At 43.0% G+C, this 19,107-nt stretch overlaps 1 protein-coding gene across 1 annotated transcript in view; it reads left to right on the forward strand.

Annotated features, from left to right (window-relative positions):
* Positions 1-359: 359 nt before the first annotated feature.
* The window catches only part of LOC111237078 (rho GTPase-activating protein 23-like), a 59,211-nt gene continuing 40,463 nt past the window's right edge, over positions 360-19,107 (forward strand). The window contains exon 1 of the mRNA XM_022766036.1: positions 360-460. Within this exon, the coding sequence (XP_022621757.1) occupies positions 407-460 (54 nt within the window). The 5' untranslated portion in view covers positions 360-406. The remainder of the gene's footprint in view (positions 461-19,107) is intronic.

Raw genomic sequence — 19,107 nt, forward strand, 5'->3', positions numbered from 1 at the left:
CTCCACAATAGAATAGAATAGAATCCAAAGGTCCGCCAATATTGAACAGCGTAATAATTCATACTTTTTGGTTTATCTGGGTTTTAAAAATGATCATTTTAATTTTGAGAAAATGTCTGTTTGATATGTGCTTGAATTATTTTGATCCAAAAGCAAACTGTTCTACGCCTTTACTTTGAAGTTCAACCTGCCACATTTCCGGTAGCATCGTGTCTAAAAATGGGCGCAGCTCGCAGCGGGGCTGTTTTAGAGATAGGGAGAGGAGGGCCGTCCGGTCTCTGGTCTGCAGTGAAGCCGCTACCAACGCCAGGACTTGAGAGGAAAGACAAGTGTGCATGATGCGGACAGCAGAGCAGCTTTAAACCATTTCTTCTGTCGGTTGACACACACAGACGTAGAGAACCCAATGAATGGAGTTGCTTTTTGCCTTGTTGGAATTCCACCTCAATCAGACACTGAAGTAAGTCCAAAGTGAACATGCTGAAGTGTTTTTCGTCTTCTCTGTCATGACTCAAAGTACGTTTCATTAATGTGTGTTTTTGTACGACCTCACTTCTGCGTTTCCTCTTGTAAACTGCACTTTGTACTCGGTTGCCACTCTAGTTAGAAGCGTAACTTGGAGACGTGACCTGTGATTCAATCCAAATGTATTCTGTGTAAGCCTGTGATAAACATGTTAGGTGATGTAGCATATGACAGTTTCCATAATGCCTTTTACAAAACCATTTACTGTACATTAGTAGGACTATAATTGACTGTAATTTTGCTTCAACCGTCTTACCTGTATTTGCGACTTGGTCACAGGGAAGTGTCAGCAGTGTGTCAGTAACCTAACTGCAGGCATAGCTGCATGACTTGTCTCCTCCAGAAACACACTCAACGTGTATTGGGCCTGTGTTTTTGGAGATGATCTCATGCACTTGTCCTGTTTTAGCAGCGTCAGGAATTCTGGCACAACTTCACGCAGGCTAAAACCAAGGTGCATGAAGAAGGGAAACAGTCTGAAGAGACAAAAACTCCACACTTGTAGAGTTTTCCATGTCTTATGCAATTTTTCAAACTCCCCAACTTGAATCAAAAGTGCAAGGTGTAGTCTCCTCTACCCCATAATATTAATCCATCAAGTGATAAGGCAGGCCAGTGCTACATGCAACCGCAACATTAAACAAAATCACAGCCCTTTTTTCACCAGCACATCACATGCCGCATTCTGCAAATAACTGAATAATTTCTCCATGATTTTCTCCATGAGTTACAGAGATGGGATATGGGTGGGTGAGCAGAGAGACAATAAAAAATTGGGCTGGAATGCATGCATTTCCATATGGCAGCCCACATACGCACAGACAGAAGGTACATTGTAGCCATTAGTCTTCTCTCAGTGCAGAAAATTGCACAATCACGACCAGCATGGAGGTAGAACTCAACAATTCATACTAATGACATTGTTACTAATCTTGATTCAGACATTTTTTCTTGTCTTTGATCACTCCCATCACACATCACATTGTTTGTTGCTCCAAGCATATGAGTTATACTCTCAGATCACAACTTATTACTGTGGGGATGTGTCATGGCCCAGTTAGCATCAGGATCATGGGTCATACACCACGCCCTCAGTGGTGGAATTTTAAAGTCAAATTTTGATCTGTGACATTTCCATATAGTCCTGAACAGAGAAAATTAGTTGATAGATATATTTTTGAAATTCAGACAGTGTCAGGCTAGCTGTTTCTCCCTGCTTCCTCTCTATGCTAAGCTAGGCTAAACATGTCCTTACTCAACAGACATGAGCTTCTCATCCACGTATAAGAAACATGAAAAAGTATGAGCACAAATATGGAGCTAGCTGAACTGACAAATCAGTGGAGTTGAACTTACATTTACAGTAACTTAAACTTCACTGAGAGAAAATCTAAGACAAAAGACTCCATACAGTTGAGAGGTGATGTTGGAGAAGTGTAGGCTGTAGCCTCTTTTTGCCTGTGTCCAGCTTAGCCTGGAAGGGAACGCACCTTACCCTAAACTTAAACCCTGTGGACTTGCATGAGGATACTTTACATACTATAATCGGCATACACAGACCTGTTTCACACATTCACACTAGAAAACATGACGGTGACCTCCTCACAGCAAAAAGAAGAGCTTCTTTGTTTGTTGTGTTTGGCTAAACAACATGACAGTGCCAGTGCTTAACAAGAACAGGACTAATGATTTGTACCTACATACAGTGAAAGAAACAAATGTTCCAGTTTATTTTTCTGGTGCATGCACAGTTTGCGTGTTTGTAGTGTGGAAGGTCTGCGTGGTTTCAAATTTTGGCTCCGCACAGACCCTCATGGACTTGGGCAGATGATGAAATTTGTGTCACACAGTCATGTAGGAAGTGTTGTGAAATGTTCCTAGATCCTATGTTGATAGATTGCTGTTGTGACTTTTGTGGAAGAGGGACTGGTTGTTTTTTAAACATGAAGAGAGCAGCTAGGAGAAATAATCTGTCAGTAATAATGCTTACTGACCTCATACTTACTTACAGGCATTTGTTTCAGATCTACAGTAATAACACAATAACTAAGCACTGAATCTCTACATTCCTGTTATTTATTTAAAAGATAACTAGTGTTTTATCAGAAACACAAATTGCATGTAAGTGCTGTGTAACCTTTGTAATATTATGTGGTAATAAATGTGAATGTGATAATGAAATTGTCTGGTTACACTGATGTAAAAATAAAGCACATTCAGTAGTGGTATGCAAATATGAGCAACTTCCTCATCACATTGTTCATAACTATTAGCTCTACTGTTCATGAATTCACATCTTTAGCATAGGTTTCCAACTTACCACTATTTCCAAACGTTTGGGTATCTATTCCCCCCACCCCCATCAGATTCTGTGTACTCAGTCGAGCAGGCTCCTCTTGCCTTATATGTATTGTACCAGGCTCCAGATTTTGCCCTCAGCTCAGTCAGTACAGGGCAATGAGTTTCACTTCATGTGATCACATGAGCTAAACAGTGGCATTTCTCTCTCTGTCAGCAGGTAGAAAGCTGAGCTCAGGAAAGGCATGTTTGGTCTATAAAGACTTGTAAGGCATCACAGAGTGATAAATCCTGAGATGCTCCAGGACTATTTCTTTGCCTTCACATTTCTTTCCTTAGATCTTTGTCAGGTGTTCTCATCATGTAGCAATAATGCCTGTACAGATTGATCCTTGCAGAAAATGCCAGTGACCCCTACAGAGGAGGTTATTAGCTCATGGTAATCTACCCAACAGCAACCATGGAGACAGTGAAGATGTAGTGAGCATCTGCACCAAAGCTCATAATACGTGGAAGCTGATTAGCCCTATAATACTCTTAAAATGCTCTCACATGATTTATACTAGTGCTAATGGAAAGGTGAAGATGAGATGATTCCGTTTGCTGGAAATAACTGTTACATTATAACTGTGAGTGCTAATGCAGTTGGCTGATGATGCTGGTGATTGCTAGGTTAAGTCACATACTGGGATATAAAAGTATAATGGACATGGACATACTGGAAAAATATTATGTACTGTATGTTTGAAGGTCAGACAACATGGCTGCCATAGTAGCAAAACTAGACCTCTTTTGCACAAATATTTGCACAATTTACTGATACAGTATAGTCCACAGTATAGTATAGTTTTCTCATGTATGTGTTGTATATAGCTTTCTAATCTCTTATTTTATTTTTTCTTTATTTTATATAATTAGTACTTAATAATTATTACTCTGCGCTGCTTTAACACAAATAAAGCCTTATTTCATCTTATCTCTATGTTAGCATTCACACATTTTACTGTTAGAGCTGTAGCTTTGGGTGCATGTGTAACACTGAACAACTTGTCAGCATGATTAGATGAGCTTGTCCCTCTCTCTCTCCTGCAAATACAGCAGTGAAATACAGAGTGAGCTTGTTTTTTGAGTTCTGATTAAATTTGTGGTATCTTATCCTGGCCTCAGGTGTAGTGGACTGACACCACCAGCATTGCATTTTTGTTGGGTTACACATGATGAAGGTGCTCTAGGTTATTTTTATTCCTGGTCATTCTGGCTGGTAGAAATCCCAGGCTGTTATAGAATCACATGCATACATCACATCTCATTCTAAATACAGGCTCCAGTTTCTAATGTCCAGTGAGCTTAGCAACTAAAGTGAAAGCAATTAATGGCCTTTTAACTCTAGTGTTCACTATCCTTGGATCTCTGGTTGTTTCTCTCTACATCCCATGAACTAAATTAACTATCTTGACCCCATGACAAATGCTGTAAAATACTGTGTCAATCATACTTTGAAAAAAAAAGTTGTATGTAGAGTTGAAATTATTGGTTTATAATCAGTTAATGACCAGAAAATTAACCAACAACTATTTTGATTAATTTATATGTCATTTGTCAGCAAAAATGCCAAACATTCTCTGGTTCCATCTTCTCCAAGGAGAGCATATTTACAGTATCTCTGTAAACTGCATAGATTTGTGTTTTAGACGGTTGGTCAGACAAAATATAACATGTTGATAACATCGCCTAGGACTCTGGGAAAATGAGATGGATTTTTCTAAATTTTCGAACAAACAAAATGATTAATCATCACTTAAAAAACTAATGTCTAATAAATGGTTAGTTGTAGTCCTAGTGGTAAAGCAGTTGGGATTTTCTGTGTTGAGTTTGCATGTTCTTCCCACTTTGCTCCCACAGTGTAAACATGCAGGTTAGGTCATTTGGAAAGTGTAATGTAAATGTTTTGTCTGTGTGTGTTAGTGGATGCGGGGATAGGCTCCAGCTGTGCAGTCTTGCACAGGACGAGCTGTAACATTCTGGATTTTCGTCATGTTTCCGGTTTTATTTTGTAGTGTTAACCTCTTGTGTCATTTCAGTTTCCTGTGTTTTCCCGCCTTCCATCAACCACACCTGTGCCCACTCACTCACCTGCCCCTGATTACCCTAGTACCATCCCTGTCTATATACTTACCCACCAGCTCCTCATGCCTTTGCCAGATTGTCTTTGTTTCCCTGTGACCTGACCTTCTTGGATTTACTGTGTGTTTTCTCAGAGATTTTTCAACTTTGCCTGTTTCTTTTTGAACTCGGAGACTTTGCCTTTTTCCTGTCTGTTTTTGTTAGCCCTTTTGGATACCTTGTTTGTATTTTGCTGAACATTAGTAAAGACAGTGATTTTTATTTGGAACCTCACTCAGTTTCCTGTGTATTTTCTCTGCACCTGAGTCCAAGCCTTACCAGAGTTGTTACACAAGCAGGTACAGATATTGGGCGGTTGGATTGCATTGGTTCTCTGTATCCGCTAATGGAAGAAGGCGAGTACTATCAGCAGTAAAGAAATGTGCTCTATCTGCAAAAGCAATATCACTAAGTGACTTCCCTAATTACATTGATTGAAGTGTCCCCGTACTAACAAGCACAGACCCCCTCACATTGGGCAGAGGGAGTGTGTGTGTGTGTGTGTGTGTGTGTGTGTGTGTGTGTGTGTGTGTGTGTGTGTGTGTGTGTGTGTGTGTGTGTGTCAGGCTGAGGGGCTGGTCAAGAGTGACAGGGAGCAGATAGCCCACTGCAGATGGGGAACACACATTATTGTGTTTTTTTTTCAGACTTGGAGAATGAGAGGCTTGGCCCAGTACTGTATGGTGTGGATGGTTGGAGGGTGGGTATGTGTGTAGTAGTACGCTGGGGGCTGGGGGAAAGACAGACTGAGACTTGCTGTGAAATTTGTGACAATGGAGCTCTGTTAATCTGTGTGTACTGTGTGTGTGTGTGTGTGTGTGTGTGTGTGTGTGTGTGTGTGTGTGTTTTTTGTGTGAAAGAGAGAAATGATGTGGGTAGAGGCTGTGTGGGTCAAGGTTGAAAGTTCAGACATGAGGCCAGTGCAGCCCTGTTTAATGCTCTGATCGTTCCCACCTAAACCTATAGAGGAAAGGTGTGTGTGTGTGTGACAGAGAGAGAGAGAGAGAGGCAGGGTTATTTTGCACACACTGGGTCATTCTTCAACAGGTGGGCTGCTCAGGAATGTGTCAATGAAAGAGTGTTGGTGATTACACAGCAGCAATGGAATGATTTGTGTGTGACAGAGGAGAAAGTGCATCAGAGAAAATTCAGTGAGATTGATGAAACAAAATTTTCAGTTTCAGAATAAAAGCATAAAAAGTGAACAGAGGACTGGCTGTGCTTGGATGGCATCAGGTGCAGTATGTATGTATGTGATTTACTGTAGACAGCCCCCCTTTCACCCTACCAAGTGAGAACGCTCCAGCTGGATCTCTGTGGGGGGGATCTGGCCCCATGTGGGCACTCAGCTGCTGCTCTGTGCCGCTGAGACCAGGTACACAGTGAGCCCTGCTACCCCCTCCCAAAGAGATTTACTGTCTCCTGATGCATTAAGACTATAGATACATAGAGGCAGGCAGTCCTGTCTCTCTGAAGAGCATTAAGTTTGTGGGCATGTTTATGTCGAGCATGTAATTTCCATCCTCTGCTCAAATTGGGCAGTTATTTTCTCATTGACACTATATGGGTACATGACTCCAAGAGCAATGTGTTTCCATGCACGGTTTAATTATGTGCCTGCAATACAATAGCATTGAAGACATATACTAAAAAAATTCACAGAGAGAAATTTTGAATGTGTCTGCTGCTTGGTGCTGCCTTGTGCATGTACTTTACTCCTCACATTTCAATCTGTACAAAGGACTTTACTTTCAGTTTCAGTCATGTTGTAGAGACTTATCCTAACTCTGACCTCAGTCACTGTAGGTGTCCTCAAAAAGTCTTGCTTGAATTGGCCAAAATAACCTCATTCTTCTCCTCCTTGAACCGTCACCTTAACGTGGTGGAGGAGTTTGAGAGCCCTAATGACCTTAGGAGCTATGTTGTCAGGGGCATTTTGCCCCTAGTAGGGTCTCCCAAGGCAGATTGGTCCCAGGCGAAGAACGGTTCAGAAGATCCTAATGATGAAAAACATCAAGAACCCGAGTACCCGGCCCGGAGGGACACCGGGGCCCTGCCCTGGAGCCAGGCCTGGGGTTGGGGCCCGTGGGCGAGCGCCTGGTGGCCGGGCCTCTGCCCATGGGACCCGGTCGGGCCCAGCCCGAACCGTTTACATGGGTTCGTCTCCCAGTGGGCTCACCACCTGCAGGAAGAGTCAGCGGGATCCGGTGCAGTGTGGATTGGGCAGCAGACCAAGGCGGGGGCCTTGGCAGTCCGATCCTCGGTTACGAAAACTGGTTTTTGGAACATGGAACGTCACCTCTCTGGCGGGGAAGGAGCGGGAGCTTGTGGAAGAGGTTGAGCGATACCAGCTAGATATAGTCGGCCTCACCTCGACTCATAGCGTCAGCTCCGGAACCCAACTCCTTGAGAGGGGCTGGTCTCTCCTCTTTGCTGGAGTTGCTCTGGGTGAGAGGCGGAGGGCCGGGGTGGGCCTTTTGGTGTCCCCCAGGCTCTCTGCCTGTATGTTGGAGTTTACCCCGGTGAATGATCGGGTTCTGACTGTTGTCAGTGCTTATGCACCGAGCAGCAGTTCAGACTACTTGCCCTTTTTGGAGTCCTTGGGACGGGTGCTGGAAAGTGCCCCGAAAGGGGACTCCATTGTCCTATTGGGAGACTTCAACGCTAACGTGGGCAATGACAGCGTGACCTGGAGGGGTGTGGTGGGGAGGAACGGCCTGCCCGATCTGAACCCGAGCGTTGTTCAGTTATTGGACTTCTGTGCTAGTCACAGCTTGGCCATAACTAACACCATGTTCAAGCATAAGGATGGATCGTGTCCCGAGGGCCGTAGGGGACATTGCGTCCAAATGGGCCTTGTTCCGCTCTGCTGTTGTTGAGGCGGCTGTTGCGAGCTGCGGCCGCAAGGTAGCTGGGGCCAGTCGTGGCGGTAACCCCCGTACCCGCTGGTGGACACTGGCGGTGGGGGAAGCCGTCAGGCTAAAGAAGGAGGCCTACAGGGGGTGGTTGACTGTGGGTCTCCAGAATCAGCTGACTGGTACCGGCGGGCCAAGTGGAGCGCAGGAGGCAAAAACGTGGGCGTGGGAGGAGTTCGGTGAGACAATGGAGGAAGACTATCGATCGGCTCCAAAAAGGTTCTGGCAAACCGTCTGACGCCTCAGGGGGGAAGGCTGCAACTCGCTAACACTGTTTACAGTGGGGGCGGGGAGCTGCTGACATCAACTGAGGATATAGTCGGATGGTGGAAGGAATACTTTGAAGAGCTCCTCAATCCCACCAACACGTATTCCGTGGAGGAAACAGAGCCAAGAGACCTGGGGATGGATGGTCTAATCTCCGGGACAGAAGTCGCCGAGGTAGTGAAACAACTGTGCGGTGGCGGAGCCCCGGGGATTGATGAGATCCGCCCTGGGTATCTCAAGGCTCTGGATGTTGTAGGGCTGTCTTGGTTGACACGCCTCTGCAACATTGTGTGGACATCGGGGGCAGTGCCTTTGGAGTGGCAAACTGGGGTGGTGGTCCCCATCTTTAAGAAGGGTGACCAGAGGGTGTGTTCCAACTACCGAGGAATTACACTCCTCAGCCTTCCTGGTAAGGTCTATGCCAGGGTACTGGAAAAGAGGGTCCGGTCGATAGTTGAACCTCGGATCGAGGAGGAGCAATGTGGTTTTCATCCTGGGCGTGGAACTGTGGACCAGCTCTTTACCCTCGCTAGGGTGCTGGAGGGAGCATGGGAGTTTGCCAATCCAGTCCACATGTGTTTTGTGGATTTGGAGAAAGCTTACGACCGTGTTCCCAGGGGCTCCCTGTGGGGGGCGCTCCGGGAGTATGGGGTGGATGGCCCCTTGTTAGTGGCCATTAAATCCCTGTACCAAAGGAGTGTGAGTCTGGTTCACATAGCCGGTAGTAAGTCGGACCTGTTCCCGTTGGGGGTTGGACTCTGCCAGGGCTGCCCTTTGTCACCGGTTCTGTTCATAACTTTTATGGACAGAATTTCTAGGCGCAGCCGGGTGGTGGAGGGGTATGGGTTCGGTGGCGGGAGGATCTCGTCTCTGCTTTTTGCGGATGATGTGGTCCTCTTAGCTTCATCGGGCGCTGACCTTCAGCTCTCGCTTTGGCGGTTCGCGGCCGAGTGTGAAGCGGCTGGGGTGAAGATCAGCACCTCCAAGTCTGAGGCCATGGTTCTCAGCTGGAAACAGGTGGATTGCCCGCTCCGGGTCGGGGGGGAGGCTCTGCCTCAGGTGGAGGAGTTTAAGTATCTCGGGATCTTGTTCACGAGTGAGGGTAGGATGGAGCGGGAGATCGACAGGCGGATTGGGGCGGTGTCAACAGTGATGCGGGCGCTCCGTTGTGGGAAAGAGAGAGCTAAGCCGGAAGGCGAAGCTCTCGATTTTCTGGTTGATCTACGTTCCAATCCTCACCTATGGTCATGAGCTTTGGGTAATGACCGAAAGAACGAGATCGCGAATACAAGCGGCTGAAATGAGTTTCCTCCGCAGGGTGGCCGGGCTCAGCCTTAGAGATAGGGTGAGGAGCTCGGTCATCCGGGAGGGACTCGGAGTAGAGCCGCTGCTCTTCCATGTCGAGAGGAGCCAGTTGAGGTGGTTCGGGCATCTGGTGAGGATGCCTCCTGGATGCCTCCCCGGGGAGGTGTTTCGGGCATGTCCAACCGGGAGGAGGCCTCGGGGCCGACCAAGGACATGCTGGAGGGATTATATCTTTCGGCTGGCCTTGGAACGCCTCGGGATTCTCCCGGAGGAGCTGGTGGAAGTGGCTGGGGCGAGGGCTGTCTGGACCTCTTTGCTCAGGCTGCTGCCCCCGCGACCCGGATCCAGATAAGCGGGAGATGACGACGACGATGACAACCTCATGCTTATGGTTTCAAACCCAAATTTGTCTTCACTTCCCACAACCATCACAAGACATGTATACACACATGTACTAGGGGTGTAATGGTACATTTATCCGAACCGAAAATTTTCAGTACGGGCCTTTTGGTTCAGCATGCATGTGTACCGAACACATGCAGCCAGTGCACATTCAGAACTTATTTGTGTACGTAATTTCCGAGAGAGCTAGCAAATTGGATGTTGTTAGCTCAGTCAGTGCAGCAGGCTCTTTTAAGGAGTTTGACGACCCTCCCTCAACAGTCTGTTGTGTGGGAACACTTCTGTTTCGCAGTCAAATATAATGATGATGGACAAAGACAAGTGGATCGTGTCAAAAGCATTTTAATACTCTGAGATATAAAAATATGGACATATAAAAAATATAACGATAAAATGAAACAGCTTTTGACACTGCAAAAAAGAAAATTGGCATATAGCCTTTAAGTATTTAAAGTAAACAATACTTTGCTAAAATATAAGCAGTAAAAATTTTATTGCACAGTGTTTCAACTGTGGTTTGGAAAGTGCGCAGGCACCATTTATAAACTGGCTTTTGTGGGTCTATAATCAACCCCTCATCATCTGCATCGAAAGTAAAATATTTCCATACATGACTCTTCTGGCTTTTTCGTTCGACGAGCCAAGGTGCTGCAGCTGGACCAAGTTGTGTGCCATCTTCCATTTGTTGTTGCGGCTAGACCGCAGCCTAGTAGTGGACGTTCCTCATCCTCCCTTGGGCAGAGGCAGAGCATGTGTCGGAGAAACTGTGCTTAAATGTCACTCGTATGTTGCCAGTGATGCAGTAGTTAGTGTTAATGTTCTTTTACACGTTTTTGGTAGATTACTGTCACTTTTGAGTTAAGAAACTTTTGCACCATGAGATAAGTTGCTCATACAGTTAATGATATTGCGCATCCTGCTTGTGCGCAATGAGACCTGATGCGCGAGCGGGCCTGACGATGTACACGATGCACCCTCAATGTGATGTCAATCCTACGTTACTTCCTAAGAGGGTGACTATCAATCTCGTTACGTGTCAGTAATTTCAGTACCTTCGATACCACAAAACGATACGATACCCGTTTTTTGCCACATGGCATCGAATTGGTACCGAAGTATCGGTTGCCCTAATCAGGCATGTACAGTAGCTGGTAGCACATTGAACTTGCTAACTCATTTGAAATGGCTTCACCTGAGTTAAGATTAGTGGGACACGGAAGAAAATAAGTACAGTACAAACCCAGCACCCCATGGCATTTAAGCAGCCACTTGCTAATAATTCAGACTGTGCCAAAGCAATAACAAGCACCATACGTGTTTTTACAGCAGCGGATATGCGACTGTTCTCTGTTGTTGAGAACACAGGGTTCAAACACACGCTGAAAGTAATCGAGCCCCATTAAGAAGTTCCCTCTCGTCTGCATTTCAGCCAGCAAGTGATACCAGCCCTTTACAAACAGACACACGCTACAGTTGTCCACAACTTATCCAAGGCATCTGCTGTCGCTCTCATGACGGATGGGTGGACATAGGGCTACTGAGAGTTACCTGACAGTAACGGCGCACTACATCACATCTGACTGGAACATGGAAAGTCATGTTTTTCAAACTCGGCCTATTTATGAGCAGCACACAAGCTCCCATCTGGAAGAGCAACTGAGGGAGGCAGTGTCAGAAGGGAAGTTGGAGAGGCCAGGAAGCACAATTCCAGTCACAACAGGCAATGCTAGAAATACTGTCAATGCCATCAAAACATAAAAATACAATAAATGTCAGTAAAAGCTGAGACTGTTGGACAGTCCTAAAGGGAAGCTGAACGCTGCTGATGTTAGTAGTAAAGCACAGTTCAACAGTTGATTTTGTACATGTTACACCTTAATGCAGACCTGGGCAAATTACGGCCCGCGGGCCACATCCGGCCCTTTATACGCCCCTGTCCGGCCCGCGAGGCCAATTATGAAGAACATAAATAAGATAAACGTGTCTTTTTTACTTTCATTTAAAAATGTTTTGATTTTATTTTGAAAAGCGTTACTTTACTTTTGTAAGAACATATGCGCGTGCGCGGGTGAAGGTTAACGGTCACAAGTGATGCTCGCTCGGTCACCCTCAAGATGTCAGCTCACGCTAAGAAAAGAAAAGTTGATAACGAATGTCGTGTTTTCAACAAGAAATGGACTGCAAATTACTTCTTTACAGAAGTTAAAGGTAAAGCAGTATGCTTAATCTGTGGTACACAGGTCACTGTGTTTAAAGATTACAATTTGAATCGACACTACACGACCAAACATGAAGACAAATACAAAAATCTGACTGATGAAGAGCGTGAAAGGGAGTCTGATGCTTTGCTAGCTAAACTACAAACCCAACAAGGACTTTTCACCAAACTCCATACAAGCAGAGAGGCAGCCGTCAGGACAAGCTATGTACTATCTCACAAAATCGCCAGGAAAAGTAAGCCATTTTCTGACGGAGAGTTTATTAAGGAGTGTTTATTGGACTCATCTGCGCTGATATGCCCAGAGAAAAAGGGCGCATTTGAGAGCGTTTCACTCTCCCGACGCACTGTAACGAGGCGGGTCGAGGAAATTGCGGGAAACTTAGAGCTTCAGCTGAAGAACAGAGCGGCCGACTTTGACTGTTTTTCTCTGGCGTTGGATGAGAGCTGCGATATACGTGACACCGCCCAGATGCTCATCTTCTTACGTGGGATAACCGCGGACTTCCAAATCATGGAGGAGTTGGCAGGTATGCAGTCCATGAAAGGGACAACGACCGGTAATGACTTGTTCAGAGAGGTAGAGTCATGTTTGGAAATGTTAGGACTGAAATGGGACAAGCTTGCAGGTGTGACAACAGATGGTTCTCCAAATCTAACGGGAAAAAATGTTGGACTTTTAAAGAGAATGCAGGATAAAGTGACAGAAATTAACCCTGTGCAGAAATTGACATTTTTGCATTGTATCATACATCAGGAAGTACTGTGTAAGACAGTGTTAAAAATGAAACATGTTGTTGATGTTGTTACTAAAACAGTTAACTTCATCCGAGCGAGAGCATTAAATCACAGGCAGTTTGTTGCCTTTTTGGAGGAAAATGACATTGAACATGGTGACATAAGTTATCACTGCACTGTTAGGTGGCTCAGCCTTGGCAAGGTACTGAAAAGTGTCTGGGACCTGAGAGACCAGATTCAGGATTTCTGTGTTGAGAAAGGTCATGACATCCCAGAACTTTCAGATAAAGACTGGGTGGCAGACCTCGGATTTGCTGTGGATGTGACTGCACTAATGAACGAACTAAATGTCAAAATGCAGCGCAAGGGCCTTTTTGTGCATGAGCAGTACAGTGCAGTAAAGGCTTTCATGAGAAAACTGCAGCTACTCTCAAGCCAAGTGAAAGACAACATTCTGACCCATTTGCCAACACTAAAGGAAGCCAAAAGACCAGGGGATCATGTCCAAAAGTACTCAACCATGTTAGAAGCCCTGCATGCAGAGTTTTCAAGGCGATTTCAAGATTTCAAAACTCTTGAGAGTGAAATGCACATGGTTTCTTCTCCATTCAACTGCAGTGTGGATGATGCACCAAGTGAAGTCCAGATGGAACTGATTGACCTGCAGTCTGACACCCTTTTGGCAGAGCACTTTAGGTCAGTCTCACTGCTGGACTTTTACTCCTCCCTCAAAGAGGAGAACTTTCCAAACCTGAGGAGGCATGCTCAGAGGATCCTAGTCCTCTTTGGATCTACCTATCACTGTGAACAGACATTCTCAATGATGAAGTTCAACAAATCCAAACACAGATCCTCTATGACTGATGACCACCTCGCCGCTGTCCTTCGGATAGCCACTTCAGACATACAGCCAGATTTCAATGCCCTTGTTCAAGCCCAGAACAGACTGGATTATTCTCACTGAAGAAGTAACATTAGGTGGAATGTTATTTGTATGTAATGTTATTTGACCTACATCACAACATATTTCTGTTGTAGTGCTGGATTTCTGTAAATTTGTTGTTTGTTGTTTTTCATTGTTTCTGGAGATTAATAAGTTAAACGTGAATTGCACTGATTCAGTAATTTTGTTGTTATTTGACCTACATCACAACATATTTCTGTTGTAGTGCTGGATTTCTGTAAATTTGTTGTTTGTTGTTTTTCATTGTTTCTGGAGATTAATAAGTTAAACGTGAATTGCACTGATTCAGTAATTTTGTTGTTATTTGACCTACATCACAACATATTTCTGTTGTAGTGCTGGATTTCTGTAAATTTGTTAAGTTGTTTATTGTTTTTCATTGTTTCTGGAGATTAATAAGTTAAACATGAATTGCACTGATTCAGTAATTTTGTTTTGTTATTTGACCTACATCACAATTTCACATAACCTAATATAAATATTTACAGAGATTTACAGATAATTCTTATTATCATCAGCACCAGCTATTCAAAATATTTAATTTAGAGCATTTTAAAATGTAAGAAAGTTAGCGGCCCTCTGACACAATTCAGGTTTCTCATGTGGCCCCTGGTAAAAATCAATTGCCCACCCCCGCCTTAATGTGAGAATATTTATGTTGCACAGTTCTAGTGAAGCAGAAAGCTGCTTATGTTGAGTACAGTAGCCTACAAGTACAGGTATTTTTCTACATGCTTCACTTTATTTGATATATTTTTTATTTGTGAGAGAATTTATGTTGCAGTCCTAACGTAAAGCTGAAAGCTGCTAATTTGAATACAATAGCAGTACAGTTTAAGTACAGTTAATTTTCTACATGCTGCACCTTAATGGATATTTATTTTACTATTTTTATTTATTTGAGAGAATGTTTATTTTGATTTACTTTTGTAAAATTAACTTTTTTTAGGTTTTGGCAGTATTACAGGCTTTTATTTTTGAAAGACATTGTCTGGTCAGTAAACCAGTGTTTAATAAAAAAAGAAAAAAAAATGAAAAGAAAAAAAAGCAGTTTAATGTTTTCTGTTCTTTGTTTCTGCTGTACCAAAAATGTATCGAACCGTGACCTGAAAACCAAGGAACATACTGAACCATGATTTTTGACACTCCTAACATGCACATGCCCTAACAGAAGTTGATCTGCAATAAAGGTTTATCACTATATGCCCAGATAGACGATACCTTATAAGATCTTCTAAGAAAAACTTTTATTATCTACCTTGCCTCTTACGTTCTGAGACTCTTATTTTGAAAGTGTATCCATGTCGTGGAGATGGCATGTGTGTGTCAGTGTCTGTGCTTCTGTGTTTGACAGTATAAATTGCCTAAGGTTTTGTACAACAGAGCAAATAATTCCCTCTTACCTGATTGAAACTTTTATTTAGAAGGTTAATCCAAATCGTGAGATGGTTTTTGTGTGTTTCTGTAAATGTATGTGTGTGTGTGTGTGATGTGTGGTTCTTTGCATGTGTGTACGTGTTTTTCTATAATTGTATATATACAATTTTGGTTAAAAACCATTATTGTGATGTCATTTTGGTAGGTCCTGATAACTTCAAAGGGCTGTTTGATGGTTAAGCTTACGCAGTTTCCATTACCACACACACACATACATTGAGAGACACACAAACACCATCACCACCATATGGATATTAACTTTATAAATGTCTAAACCTGGTAACTCAAGCTTTTTGGAGGCTCTGTAGTAGACAGCTCTACTGCACACACAACAATACACACACAAATTGGCAGACACACACAAACAACATCTTACTTTTTTGATATTCACCTTCAAAATTGTCAACTAGGTAAAAAAGAACTTACTGGAGGTTCTGTTGGGCAGCTCTACCGCTAGACTAAAAAATACACACACACAAACACCATCCACACGATTTTGATATACCTTCAAAATAAAAGTCTTAACATGGTAAGAGAAAACGTATTGGCTGAGTTGTACAAAACCTTATGCAATTTATACTGCCAAACTGAGAAGCACAGACACTTTTAAAATAAGAGTCCTATAAAGGTAAGAGGTAGGGAGGTATTATATTCAATCTTAGAAGCTATGTGGGGATGTAGTGGTATAGCTTTATTGCAGATCAACTTCAGTAAGGGCATGTACATGTGTCTACATGTCTTCCTAGGGTTGTGGGGACAAATTTGGATTTGAAACCTTCAGTGTGAGGTTATTTTTGACAGTTGTGAAAGCTTCAAATGGCTATTTGAGGAACACCTGTAGTGACTGAGGTCAGTGTCAGGATAAGGCTCTACGACGTGAATGAAACTGAAAGTAATGTCCTTTGTAGAGCTTTAAACGTGAGGAGTGAAGTACATGCACGAAGCAGCAGGCACATTCAAAAATTCAAAAAAACGTGATCGGGAATGGTGTGCTATGACTTTTCTAAGCAATTTGAGTAACCATGGCGACGTAAATGGCGATAAAAAGAATTCCCATAGAGAATGGGAGGGGAGACGTCTTCAAAACAGCCAACTTTGGAGCTCTACTGCTGTGTCATACTTCAACGTAGAAAAATGGTTGAAACGTTAAATGTACCCATTTAACGTTTAACAAGACTTGAGACTCTTTTGGGTTAAATCGGTATATTGACAACTATTACGGTTTACACAGAAGTTTACGTATTGTGTCATTTTTAGACTTTCAGACTTTATAATGGGTGTGTATTGCACAAAATTTTCAGAGGTAGAGTGGATGACATCATCGCTATAGTGGGTGAAGCTCTAGAACTCCTCTGAAAAAATTCTGTTTAACTCGTCCTCACAGCCACATATTTCAATCTTCACACATCACGTCTTCCTCGATAGTAGACAAATGTTTCATACAATGTGTCTATCTTAGCACAGAGACTTACAGAATTTGAACATGAGCCTCAAAATGATGGGAGTCCCTTACACCTCTCCCATTAACTGCAATACAAATTCAGGAGCTGATTTCTTTCAAATGGCTATTTGAGGGACACCTGCAGTGACTGAGGTCAGTGTCAGGATAAGACATGATTGAAACTGAAAGTAACGTCCTTTGTATAGATTGAAACGTGAGGAGTGAAGTACACACACCAAGCAGCAGACACATTCAAAATTTCTCCAGGAATTTTCTAGTTATTGTTATTATTCATATTCTATGAACTGGGAAGCCATTGACCTTGATCCTCCTCCTCCTCCTATGCTTCATGGTTGGTTGATGCCAAAGTACTTCTCAGCTCTGGCTTGGAGTCAGAAAATTTGTAACAGGACAATCGTGTCATGTTTGGGGTCATGTGTGCTATGTGTGCAGAAGCAGAGGGAAACAAGACTCAACTCATGTTTTATATTGCACACTTTCTGTAAATTCAGTTGAAATTTGCAGTGTGTTTGGATAGAAACTTGATTGTTGTCTTTTTCTTTCTGTCTTGACATCCCTGCTGTATCTGGTTTCAAGTTTACCTGCATGCTCACTCAACTTGATATACTGTTGCAGTGTGCCAAAGTTTCATCACAGAATTAGAGTATGTAATTTCTGTCTTACATCTGATTGCTAGTAGGATTATTAGCTACTAGAGAAGTATGCAGGCTCAGAAATGAGACAGAAACTCCATAGATTGGCATTTGAAAAACATACATAACACAAAACGCATACATACCAAGACAACTAGGTCAAAATCTCACCGCCGGGTCTGAATAAAAAGACATCAATAAAGAATCTGAAACAACAGAGAGAGTTGAAGCATCCGACCAGTCTTTAGAAATATGTATGAGTGAATGAAGATGATGAGAAATCCTTAAGAAAAGAACCATAAACCAACAGCCACAAAGTTCCTTCTCCAGATTCAAATTAGTAAAACATATACTCACATTGTTTTTTTTATATTTAAAAGTAATTTCTGTCTGCAACTCTATATAGTAATTCTTATAGTTTGAGGAGTGGCAGTGATTTGACTCTGGGTGGAAGACTTGTTGGAAGGATGGGTGGGAAGAGGTTCTACTGAAAAAGAATAATAAAAAAAACATAAGAAATGAACATAAACTAGTTCATATGCCAGTAAACTTAGTTCAAATTCAAAATTGTGAACAGTGAACGTGAACTAGTTCATTTGAACCTGTGTGAAGTGAACTTTGAGCTAGCTCTTGTTTGGCATATACAATTAGTGATTTTTACAGTATTTTACAATTTTTCCGTACAAAGCCCTGCTTTCATTCGCTCCTGTTTGTTGTTAAAGTTACTGCATTATGTGTTAATACAAACTCAACACTTCCCGTAATCATTTCAATTTAAAAGCCCTCTAGTGTTTGAGTGTATTGGAAACATTCTCCAGCAGCACCCATACATGTTCCAGCCATGCACCAGGTTTATACCCACTCTTGTTTGAAAAGAAATCTAGCAACACATGCACTGAGTTGGCAACACTGCTCTGTAAACACCCCCTAGCAGAAACTGTTTGCACCAATTAATTTTGAAAGAGCAACGGCCAATGGGAAAACTCCAACTGAGTCACTGGCTGACTAGTGGTGGAATTATGATCAGTCAGTCAGTCAGTTTGTAATTACAGGGCTGGCCATAGTTGTGGTCCAGCCAAAAATTCCAGAGAAACTGAAAATTGGAACTTACTCAGGGTGGTAGTCTACACCTGTAACATAATAATTCTCTGTCACTAGTGTAGGAGAGGATACTGTTAGCAAACCTACTTAATAACTGCAAAACACTGATCATCTTATACCACCAAAGTATCTCTAATATTTTCCATTTGTTTTTGTTTATGCGTGTATATTTTGTTTGTTTTGAGCTGATAATGTCTTTTGGTGAAGAATAGAAACAAAATTTATTAAACCCTAACCATAGCCCTAATCCCCCTTCCCTCCATTCTTTCTCATAACTCCCGAGCATATTTCAGGCACAGAAATTTTCCTTGCTTTAAGCCCTGGAAATACAGTGCCTCTGCTGAATCCAAATCGTGCTGAAGTGATGGGCAACATCAAAGACAAGAGCACTATCAGCCTCTAACTGATTTCATCATTCCTACATGTTTCTGAGCAAAACACTAAAATAGACTGAGCGCTTGTCAGCCCTCCAGGTCAGTGGAAGGCAGAACAACTAATGCATCTAACCAGATTCACAACAAGGAAAGTGAAGTGATCTGATCATTCTGTCTGTAGGAATTTGACTCTTTATTCTGTCTCTATGCCTGTCATACAGCACACACTTAGCCAGAAAACCAGAACAATCAGTGGGTTCATGTTTATTCACTCTCACAGATGGGTCTGGCCCCCCTCCTGTTCAG

The sequence above is a fragment of the Seriola dumerili genome, unplaced genomic scaffold, assembly GCF_002260705.1.
Source record: "Seriola dumerili isolate Sdu_G_001 unplaced genomic scaffold, Sdu_1.0 BDQW01000807.1, whole genome shotgun sequence".
Lineage (NCBI taxonomy): Eukaryota > Metazoa > Chordata > Actinopteri > Carangiformes > Carangidae > Seriola > Seriola dumerili.